The following is a 12,540-nucleotide window of genomic DNA, read 5'->3' on the forward strand; positions in this document are numbered from 1 at the left end:
GTTTGTATTTTATGCACTGTACTTTTCATCCAATGGCGATATTACTTTGCCAATTGATTGCTTTGAACCTACAAAAGCCATGTTTTTCACATGGCTTTGAGTGTTAGATACTCACTAATCGGACAGCCAAGAAATTTATTTCTTTTTGCCAAAGATGGAAAAACAGAAAATATTGTCTACTCTGAAGTATAGTTGAGTAATGAAGTAAAAATAAAAGCAAATTTTATTTATAATTTCCTTTATATCATTCAATTTCATTGAATGCGTTCGTTATTGACTAGACAGTAAATATCATTCTTTCTATAATTCCTTAATAAACAAGGTAGCTATTTCAAATGATATTTCCAAAATTATTTCTTCTGCGGCAGCAACGTACCAGGTACCAGCCAGTATATAACAAAAAAATTAATGAAATATTTTTATAATATCAGTAATTTAATTAACATTTAAGTTAAGTTTGTAATTATATCTCCTACTCAAAAAATAAAATTAGGATTCAAGTATAAGGTGAATGATCATTTACTTTTGAGATACTTATTTTGAGAACATTCATTTTTGATTTATAAAAGAGTTACATATTAATTAAACCTACCTGTAATTTAAAGAAAAATGGAACCATATTTTTAATTTAAAAAAATTAAAATTCAGGTATTGACAGAAAATACATTTACTTTTCCAAACAAAAATGAGTTTTATATTAATTGAAACAATTTTAAAATTATTAATTTAAATAATTTTGGATATTTAAAAAAATGCATTCATTCTTATAGTTATTTTTCTTTTATAAATGAAATTATACTCCATGAATTAAGAGAATAAATATTTATTTTTACGTAAAAAAGGAATTACATATTAATTAAAACTGTTAAATTAACTTGAAATAATCTAGGGAAAAAACAAATTTAAAAAAAAGTAGAAAATAGTAACCGAAGCCCGAACTGGTCTCATGAATGCTGTGCCAGTGCCTCATCCACTGTACTAATTATGCCTCTGCAACAGCGACACTTAATAAGCTATATATATTCTATAAGCTATGGAGAAAGTTTGAGGACCATTTTCTTGAAATTGACTCTCTATTATGCTTTAATATTTTTTGAATGAATATTCTTAATGTATACTCGCATTATATTAAATCTCACCCTGAACTCAATTTTCAACCTCTTGGCCTCACTTGTGAATTAATATCTTCTTGTTATATGTTATCATTTTAACAGGAAAAAAACGAATAACAATATACATATAACATATATTTTGTACTGTCAATATATTTATGTATGTAATTTTTCAGTTGTAGAAATGACATTTTAAGACCATATAACATTCACTTTCCATTTGATTTGGTCATTTTTAGTAATATATAATGATATGATCAATTATCACGGTATTTACTCACTTAACTTTTCATTTTCTTTTTTCAAAAATGCATACTCATATCTTCTAATTTTATAAAAATAATTAAATCATTATGTTTACTAAAAAAAAAAAATTTAAAGAATTTCTGTTAACATAAAAAGAATAATAATCTCAGAGAAATTGAATAAAGTTTTAAAATTCCTCACAGAATTAATGAGGAAAATATTTAAATTCTTGTATCAAATACCAGTTAAAACTCATCTTTTAAAAGGAAGAGGTATACGAGTTAAATTTTCCAGACTATGATATCAATAAAATAACCCAATCTGGAGTTAAAAATCAGTTGTGATAAGTAACTGCCAACCAAATTAACAACAACAAAAAGCATCATAAAACATGGCAATTCATATTACCTACCTAAAACGCCATTTACATAAAAACGCAACAAACAATATTTAATTGACAGAAAACTAATGTATAAATCAAATGCAAACCTTTTAATTCATAAATTTTCTTCTAAAAATATATCTTAATGATAAAACGAATAATCTTTCCAAGATTTTTGATGTAAACACTGCTGAAATATTTGTAAATGCGAAATCCTATATTATTTTGTTGTACAAACCTTTTTATGAAATCTCTTTTAATCATTTTATAATTCAAAAGAATTTCTTGATAATAGTAAAGATCACAATTTGGAATGATGAAAATAAAATTTATTTTGAAATTTAACTTTTATATTAGATCTGTTCTTTGTTTTCAAAATGCAGGTTTTCTAATTTTATTCTTTTCTTATTGTGAATATTTTTCTGCATAATTTTTATATCCAATTTAAAAAAAATTATATCATGCATTTTTTAAAACTTTGTTGATCTTATAATAATGTATTTGTTTCAGATTTAACAGAATTCTAGAAATCTTTAAATATAATAATGAAAACTCCATTAAAAAAAGTATGGAAGTGTGTGTTATGTATTATTTTATATATATAATATAAACTGAACAGTTAATAGTGAAATAATAAGTATTTATTATATCAACAACAAAATATACATAAACATTTTTCACATTTAATGTATGAATGTATGCAAAATTTATAGTATCAATATTATAATAGGCTTCCATATTACATAGAATTTTATCTAACCAAATTTCCACGATAGCTTATTTTGAAATAAAAAATCTGACAACCTAACTTTATTATCTGTTTTAAAAAAAATTACTTTTAAATACTAAGATTAGCTCACAAATTTAATCATTAGGCTGAGAACAATTTACTTTCAAAATGTAAATGTTTAAATAATTCTGCAAAATCTATATAATGTTGAACAATGACACAAAGTTAAAATATATATATATATATATAGACACACAAATCCCAGACCACAAATGAAAACATAATAATCTGGCTCTAAACCATACAAATTAATTACATTCGCTTTGAAAAATGATTTTTTTCATTTCTCAAGAAATTCATAACAGCAACTGGATCAGTGGAACCAGCATGTTTTTGTACAGAAGGTTCCTTCACTCTCATGAAAGGGTTGAAGGTCTTCTCATCCCCAATAGTTGAAGGTACTGTTGGCTGGTCAGCTGTATGCATAGTTAGGACCCAGTCAAGCTTACTTTTAATAGCAGGATTATTAGGCTCAACGTGACGAGCATAAATTAAATTATTGCCAGTATACTCATGTCCACAATAAACAAGAGTATCGTCTGGCAAATTACCCAAGATTCTTACTAATGCTTCATACATTTGTTCCGGTGTACCTTCGAAAAATTTCCCGCATCCAGCAGAAAACAAAGTATCGCCAGTAAACACTGCTGGTTGTCCACCATTTTCATCTTCAACAAAATAGCAAATATGTCCACGCGTGTGGCAAGGAGTTAAGAGACAATTTACATGCAGTTCACCTATTTGCAAAGTATCGCCATGAGTAACCTTATCAGTCAAACCAGCAATATTTTGGTCTCCACCAACTACCTTGATATTTCTTTTCATGGATTTCAACTCCACATTTCCGCCTGCATGATCCCAGTGATGATGGGTAGTTAAGATTGTCGTTAAATCCACACCTTCTTCTTCAGCTGCTTTCAGGACTTTTGCAGGTTCCACGGGATCTACAACAGCTGCTTTTTTAGTTTTTTCGTCAATGATAAGATACATGTAATTGTCATCAAGAGCTTTTAATATTTTAACTTTCATTTTGACACAAAACGCAACTTTGAAACCGAAACAGTAGCGAACAAACAATAATAAACAAAAGCTTAGACACAGTTACAGTTATTAGCTTTATATATTAAATTATGATTGGCCAATACTAATAATAAACACACTATTAAAATTTCTAATTCACAGGATCATTATGAGTGATATTTTGTTCACTATTATTACAACAGCATAAAAATCAAACTTTGAACTCTTGAAAAAGGGCGACAGTCAATCACGCAGACCAATCATTTCAATTTTGAGAGTAATAAAATTTGTTCCTCTAAATTTCTATTCACCAACTTTGTAAAAGCCCAAAAGTTCTGTCTATTGATTCATCATATATTATTGGATGCGAGGTCGCGGCTTATGCACAGAAATTTTTTTTCTCATCAATTGTTGATAGTTCGGTAAGCTCGTTTATAGCAAATAAATTTTATCACAATTGAACCTGTGTTGCGAACTGCATCCTTTTTATGAATTCTTGAGATCGAATTTCCTGGTTCCTATTATTTTTTAATTGCATTGATGATGCATTATCATATTTTAATATCATATCTCTTTTTAAACCTTGCCAGCCATTCAACCACAACCATGAATTCCTTTTCCTCCTGTGAAGAATGCGGATTTGTTATTTTCAGTTCTTCATAGACAGTGTTCCAAACTATGTTTTGGATTTTCCTGAATGAATTACAACGTACAAGAAGCAATTCATTTACTGTTTCCATCCAAATTAGAAGTAATTTTTTATGCCTCAATGGCACTGCCGGCCATCTGTGAGGGGGGTAGCGGCAGATACTATGTACCAGGGATCTGCTATTCAGGGGGTCCTATCGTGAACAAGAATTAAAATAATGTTCTATACAATAATAACGTTTACACATACTGAAAGCATACAAATTTGTTTCCACGTGGATGTGGTTGAGCGTCGACTGACGCCGTTACTAGGCAACAATCGCAGTGATACCTACCTTCTTTTATGAATAAAGAATCCTCTCTAGACATATTAAATTAAGGCAGAAATCGATGATAAATTGTGTTCAAATGAATTTGTAAATCATCAGTCATATACTCTTTTCTATGTCTAATGTAATATTTTTTATGTGTGCATCTGTTTTGTTTATTTATATTAAATTGTTCAAACTATTATAGTCTAATACAACTGCGCAATATATTATAAATATAAATTAAGTAACTTTACAGGCACTTACCTCACCAACTAGATAATAGCTTATAGCATATAGTAATTTGATTATTCATACTATAAACTGTTTATTATTGTTAGATACAATGATATCCATTCCAAAGAAATATCACTCTGGGTGTCAAAAAAGAAAATTATCAGAAAAGAAAAAAGAAGAAAAGCTAAACTTCATGAAGTCAAAATAGATCTATTTTCAAGGTTACGAAGTAATTCTGGAAAAAATAAGATACAATTCAAGCTTCAACAAGGGAAAAATGTTCGCTGCACACTTCGTAGTCTTGCAATGAAAATGTTGAAAAATTATGAAATGCGTTGAAGAACCGTGTGTTTATACAAATATGACCATATCAGAAAATAATGACGAAAATAACAATAACAAATACGATCAAGAGAGTAAAAATGATCCTGGTTTATGGCTAAGTATTATATTGGATAAATTTAAAATGGATTGTCTTAAAATCGGACCTGTACAACACAAAGGAGTTTTTGTTAAAAATGCTGAAGGTAGATAATTTCCTACTACGTACTACTTTAAAAAAAATGACAAATGGTGAAACCCAACTTCGCAGCTAGTTAATTTATTTAAAAACGCAAGACGCAGCAGTTTGTTTTTGTTGTATACTGTTTCCCAAAAGAAGAAATGACTAATTTACACAATTTATAGGAGACTATAATAACTGGAGAAAATTGTCAACTATAATTCAAAATAAGCGTTCTAGTGTCGTTTTAATTCGTTTATTTCTTGGGAAGAATTACTAAAACAACTAAATTTACGTTCGACTATTGATAAACAAATCAAGTTAAGTAAGGAAACGACATGACTTAAATTACTATTTCAAAGAATTGTAGATGTGATTATATTTTTAACATGTAATAATTTTCCACTTCGAGGAACGCACGAAGTAATAGGCACGCTTAATAATGGAAATTTTTTAAGTTTAAAAGAATTATTAAGTAAATACGACCCTGTGCTAATCGATCATATAAACAAAATAATAAATTCGAAAAACAGAATTGTGTGTTATTTAACACATAGATCACAAGAGTAAATTATTTCTGCGTTAGGAAATGAAGTCCTTAACAAAATTAAACACGATATAAAAGCAGTCATGTACAGTAGTATTCAAAAGGATTATGCACCTAATATTTCCCAAAGAGCAAACTTCAATCAATATTAGGTGTAAAAGATTTGAAGAAAAAAGATTAACTATAAGCGAGTCATTTATAGGGTTTATTGAAGAAAGTTATGAGACTGGAGAAAAACTAGTAAAAACCCAATTGGAAAGATTAAGTGAGCTTCATTTAAATATTAGGAACTGTAGAGAGCCATACCGCAACGATAATAAAATAAAAGAAAAATATAAAGGTGTACAATTTAGAATACTTTCTCTGAACCCACATGCGGTTTATGTGCCTTGTCTATCACACTCTTATAATTTATTAATTTGTGATGCCGCTTCCAGGGGTATATATTGTAAAAAAAAATAATAATTGGAGATGGGGGGGATATTGCAGCGCTTATATTGCTTATTTTCTGCATTTGCAAAAGAGATGGGAAATTCTACAAAAGCATTTAAACACTACTCTTAAACCATTATGTGACACTCGTTGGGAAGCCAAAACAGATTCGGTTAAAGCAGTGTATACAAGTTTGAGCAAACTTGTAATGCCCTACAAGAATTTATTGATGTAAGTAACGATAATACAGCGGTATCCGAAGCTAAAAGTTTATTGGATGTAATACAAGAAATGCCCTTTACTTTATGTTTAATAGTATGGTTTTCAATATTGTCCAAAATTAACACTATCAATAAACTATTTCAAGCAAAAACAATTGTCCTGACTCGACTTTCTATCTAGTCAAGAAAATTAAAACTGAAATCCAAAATTTAAGAACAAAATTTAACACATTTTTAGACAAAGAAAAAGTGATGGCAAGTAATTTGAACATTTCAGAACATTTTCCTGAAAAACGAATTCGTAAAAGGGAAAGATTATATTCCGAATTAGCAGAAGACAAAGTTATAAAAATCCCGGTAGAAAAATTTAGATGTTACTTTTTTTAACACTGTTATTGTACAAATAGAATATAGATTTGAAAGTATACGAAATATTATTTCTGATTTCAAATTAATTATTTATATAAAAACTCTAAAAAAACGTGAACTAAAAAAATTTTCCAACAACCTTGTAAAATTTTATAACAAAGATGTAAAAGAAAACCTAATTTAGGAAATTGGTTTGCTAAGGGATTTGATTTTGAATGACAGAGATTAAATAAAGCACAAGACATGTATCGAAGTACATACTAAACGATAATTATATTGTGTTATTTCAAAATTTCTTAACTGCGTTAAAACTTTTCTTTGTGTTGCCAATTACTACAGCAAGTGCTGAGCGCTCTTTCGTCAAATTAAAACTAATAAAAAATTATCTTCGGTCAAGCATGTGTGCAGAATTCTTAAATGCACTCGATATATTAAGCATAAAAAGAAATTGTAATGTTTCTGAAGTAATTGATGTATTAGCAAAAACAAAATCATGCATTGAATAAGCATGCATTAATAATACATGCTCGCGTTTGTAATTTTTATTTCCCCTCACAAAAAAGTTAAAGACCCAAATGGCATCCAGGCCCCTTTATAGAGAAGATTGGAAATGCCCGATGGGAGATCTTTGTTTTTCATTTTGGGGCCGCGATGGTCTGGTGGTAAGATCTCGGCTTCGGTAATCCGTCGGGGCCAAATCCTCCCCCGGTTGTGTATTGCGAAAGTTTGGAGAGAGAGGGAGGGCGCCAGCTCATGTGTCGTTCTCGTCATCCGACCGCAGTTCAGTATTACAAGATCCGCCCCAAAATAACTCTAGTGTTACTTTAAAACGGACATTAATATAACTAAACTAAAAAAAAAAGCCTTGTTTTTCATTTCGTTTTTTTAAAATTTCGTCCAATTGTTTAAGCTTGTCTCTTTTTTTTTTCTTTTGAAAAAATGAAAAACACTTAGAAATATTCGAAGAACAGTCACAGAAAAGGTTTGGATATTAAGAATGCTACCTGACAAACGTGAAAAACAAGAAATTTAGCTTTGGGAATATAAATAGTGTCAAAAAAACTATATTTTTAAGATGCATTAAAATACAGAAGAAAAAATAAAAAAATCTTTACTGAATCTTATGAAATTGGAAAATAAACAAAACAAATTGTACGGTGGGTGTAGTTTGAAAATAAATAAAAGGTTTGCTATAACTTCGTCCAATTCCGTTAGACAAAATAATTTATCCTTGTTGGCTCGTTTTAACCCTTTCTAGGGCCGTGGAAAGTATGCTTCCCGCCAAATTTATCAATCTTTGTATGAAATTATGTAGGTTGGCATAAGTTCTGACAAATTTTTTTAGTAAGTCAGAAACTTAGAGGCTTCAGTTCTTTATCTTACACAAAATGATGTGTCTTGATTTGTTACTTAACCCTCTCGATTCCAGCGGGGCGGTTTGGGGCGGTTTGAGAATTTACCCTATAACATCCACGTCGGTCGGTTTGGGGCGGTTGCTAGCCGTTTTAGGGGAGATGGGTATTAAAAGCGGCTACTCTACTGCCCACTCCAGGAGGTCCTCGTTATCTTCGACAATAGCGGCTTTTTCACAGTAGTTTCCCCTGTGCCTTAGGGCGGTAGGGGTTGAGGAGGAATTCACTAAATAGGTTGTTGGCGTATATTTTGTATTTTGAAAGGGTTTTAGTTTCTATTTTCACGTGTTGTTAGCTCAAAATTGGAAAGATTTTATGGCCATTTATAAAAGAAATTTTCCACTAAAATTCTCTGGTAACGATGAATGATATATAAGGATACCGACACGTTGTTTAGTTTTCGGACAAGCATCAGAAGCCCTTTTCAGTAATAAGACTATTGTAATGATATAAAGACAAACCATTGCATTGTCAATACGCCCTTTTCACATGTTTGCATGCAGTTTTCTCACAAAATGGGTAGCTACACTTGCTACTATGGGAGGAAGTCGTTTTACACTCCAAGCATCTTATTCTGTCATCAAAGGACTGTCGGAAATTCTAAAACCGTGTACAAACTACCGCTTTTAAAATAGAATTAAAAGACAAAAAAACAGTTTGGGAGTATTCTTTATCGACCTTTTCAAAGAGTGAGATAAGTTATATAAATACTGAGTTCCTTTTTAGAATGCAATTCTAAAAATTTCTCTTCAGTTGTGAATTTCTACTCTTTATTTTATGTACTGTGAATCGGCTGTTTGGATTATCAGAGTAATTTTTGTATTGAAACGCTTATTATTTCTTCATTATGAGTAAAAGAAATCGTGAACACACTGAAGAAGAAATTAAAGCAATTTTACTTGATTCTGATGAAAGTGACAGTGATCAATCTGCGAAGACGATGGTTGGCCAAAAAATGATACTTTAGCTGATCTCTCGTTTATTCTAAGCAAAGAAGCAGGAGATGAAACTAACGAGGGTCAGATGAACGAGAGTGATAGAGATGAGGAGTCAAAAAATGTTATATAATGTACATATTATCAAAAATTTACAAATGATTCCCTCGTGTGTAAATTTGTGGAAATTTAATATGAAGCTTTGGTTCAAAAATTTATCTTGTCTTAACAATACTATAGAAAACTTCACATAACATTTTAAAATCAGAAATTCAGCAAGAAAAATTCAAAATGACAGTTCATACTAAAAAAGTAATATTTATGATGAATGTAATTTTAAATGTGTTAAATCTTCATATTTAGTTTATGAAGAATGTAATGTTTTAGTAAAATGTTCAGGCTGAAAACTGAAGGAATGTATTTTCGAAATATATTTCGCTGAGTAATTTTTCCCCCGAATTTTATTTCATAAATTTTTGTATTTCAGTATTAAATGAAGTTTTAAAAATATGTTATCTCATCTATCGAAACAATTCGATAGATGAGATTTATAACGTTTGACGTAATATATTCCCTTGGTTAGAAAACATTTTTATTAGTTATATTTTAAAAGGTTAGTAAAAATGAGTGGCAAAATAAAGATATTTTTGGAATTTATATTTACCCTACATTCTTTTTCGATTATTTAATGTAAAAGCAATAATGCGTAAGGTTTTGAAAAAAAAATTGTGAAAACTTCTTTAAAAATTTAATTAAAGTTTTAAAACTTTTCTCTTAGTATCACTATCGAAAATGCAAAATAATATTTTATATTTAAAAATTCAATAAAGATAATCGTTTATACTAAAAAAAAATGCTAAAGACAATAAAAAAAAATCTTAGCTGAGTGTTGAACGAATATATTATTTTTGAAACATCTTTAAAAAAAAACAATAACATTTTTTATTTCGGTATTAAATGAAGATTTAAAACATTATCTTGTTTATCTCTGAAAAGCATTGACATCTATACTATGTAAAAAAATGTACTAATTGCATTGATATGTGTATAATGTATGTTTTACATTACTATGTAAAAAAAAAAATTACATGGTAATACATGATATATTATTTAATTTTGGCAACAAAAAAATGTAAAAGCCTATTTAAAATTAAATGAAACATAAAGATGTTTTTGAAATTGCTAGTAAAACCAGTTTTTATTTAAATGGTTTGGAAGCCTAACATAAAACTTACAAAAAAAAAACTATTTTCTAAATTATAGAATAAATTTCAAATTTTTTGTTAAAAAATATCCCACAAAGATGATGAGCGAAACACTTCACACTAAAAATATAAATACATTAGAATAAAACTCTTAAGCTGATGGAAAATGAATCTCGTTGTCGAAAACCGCAAGGCAATTATTCAAGGTAGAGCGTCGACAGTTTTATTACTTCACAGTGCAGGGTGTAACTGTCCCTCAGCTAGGAAGAGTCCATGTCTTTCAGAGACACGCTGAGAAAGTCTGGATGTTAAAGGGAGTGCCACTTGAAAAGTGCTTGGATGTTAAAGAGTTAAATATTAATTAACCAAATTAATTAATTAATTAAATCAAATTAATCTAATAAGTTAAATGAATCCCTTTTCTTATTCAAATTTCAAGCCTAAAAATATTTTAATATAATATGACTAGAAAAAAATGGCCCTTTAAAGGGTTAAATAGTCACAACTTGAAGCTACCGGCATTTTTCTCAAAGTGATAATATAGTTTGTTCGGTGAGTATTGCAATATGTAATTTTATTATCGTGATGAAAATATGTTACAAATTGTTAATGGGCGGATCTAGTGTGCTATCATCCTAGTTATCATCGTGATCTGGAGGATGATTTATCAGTCATCTGTTTGATTAGATGATGGACTGGGAACATTTTTCTGACAGATTTCAGCAGAATCTAACAGCAAGATGATGTCTATAGATGCATCTACATCAAAAAGTCAAGATAACACTACTGATATTCAAGATGCTGCTGCTAATTACGATGCCAACGAATTTATCGAGAAATTCACTGCACCTACTCTAAAGGTGGTTTTACACTCGACCAGTAGACAGTGCATTCGTAGAAAGACTGAAAAGTGCTGTTCGGCCCATTAAAGTACTTGTCCCGTCTGGATAACAACAAGCCGCTGTATTGTTTTTTTTTTTTTTTCCCTTACTGCTCATGAATTTGAAGAATTTGGCGGGTGTTTTGGCTTAAAAAAATTGATCACTTATCATAGATTAATTCTGACATTTTCAGCTCTTTGTTTTTTCTGATGCGAGGTTATGTTTTTTTAAAATTTTATTTGTCATTTCTTTTCTATAGTTTTCCAAATTTAGGTGTGTTGAGCTTTTTTTTTTTATTTTACCAAGTTTCTTTGTATAAATATCCATCATTTTAATACGATACGCAGAGAGAAAGAAAAATTCAGGGGCGCCAAAATGGCAATTTATAAACAAGTATGGAATGCCTGAATCTCTCTTATGGAGCTGTGGCAAACATAAATCAGTCCCTTTCTATGCATGTCCTGCCTACTAGCTGTCTTATAATTTACCTAGTGTAAATCCGGCATAACAGCAAGTTGATGTCTATAGATGCATCTGCATCAAAAAGTCAAGATAACGCTACTGATATTCAAGATGCTGCTGCTAATTACAATGCCAACGAATTTATAGAGAAATTCACTGCACCTATTCTAATAACAACATACATTTCTTTTACTTACGTGTCTTCAATGATAGGGTCGAGTGAAAACCGGCCGCGGTGGCTTAGCGGTAAGGTCTCGGTTAGGTGGCTGGAGGGCTTTGGGTTTGGGGGACTAGGGTTGCTTTAAAATGGGACGTTAATATAATTAAACCTGCTGGTGACGTACGAAGCTGTGGAGTGGAGGTGCCGCCCAAGCGTCATCGAAATACCTTTACTGTTGATTTTAACTCCTTACCTAACGAGGATAACTTGCGAGATTCGGCCCCCAGTGTCACGTATATATACGTATATAGTTGGGAGACGTATATATACGCCAGGGGCAGTTAACACATCGGTTTAGGGAGATGTATATATACGCCCAGGGCAGGCAAGGGATTAAGCGGCATTTTAATATAACTAAACTAAAACGAGAGTGAGGGATCAAGAATTACCTCAATCTTATCAGTGAGTGGTGTCATAATGATGTGGAGATTTTCTTAGGGAGCTTGCAAGTTTTTAAAGACACAACTCTAAAATGGACGGCAGACACAAACATACACGCATAAAAAATCTGCAGCATCAAGAATAGTGTCCTTCATTCAAGGGCTTCACTTGAGTAATACTACTTTTGAATACATTTGTGGCGCAACAGTGCCACCTACCACTTCCGTTAT

The 12,540-nt window shown here is 30.4% G+C and overlaps 1 protein-coding gene across 1 annotated transcript; it reads right to left on the reverse strand.

Annotated features, from left to right (window-relative positions):
* Window positions 1-2,441: 2,441 nt before the first annotated feature.
* On the reverse strand, window positions 2,442-3,628 carry LOC129981260 (hydroxyacylglutathione hydrolase, mitochondrial-like). Its single transcript, XM_056092030.1, has one exon. It carries the CDS (start codon window positions 3,557-3,559, stop codon window positions 2,783-2,785), a length of 777 nt encoding a protein of 258 aa, XP_055948005.1. The 5' UTR covers window positions 3,560-3,628; the 3' UTR covers window positions 2,442-2,782.
* Window positions 3,629-12,540: the final 8,912 nt, after the last annotated feature.

The sequence above is a fragment of the Argiope bruennichi genome, chromosome 8 (assembly GCF_947563725.1).
Source record: "Argiope bruennichi chromosome 8, qqArgBrue1.1, whole genome shotgun sequence".
Taxonomy (NCBI): Eukaryota; Metazoa; Arthropoda; class Arachnida; order Araneae; family Araneidae; genus Argiope; species Argiope bruennichi.

Excerpts from the sequence above, each read along its gene's own strand:
- LOC129981260 (XM_056092030.1), bottom strand. The coding sequence starts at position 3,559 with ATGAAAGTTAAAATATTAAAAGCTCTTGATGACAATTACATGTATCTT.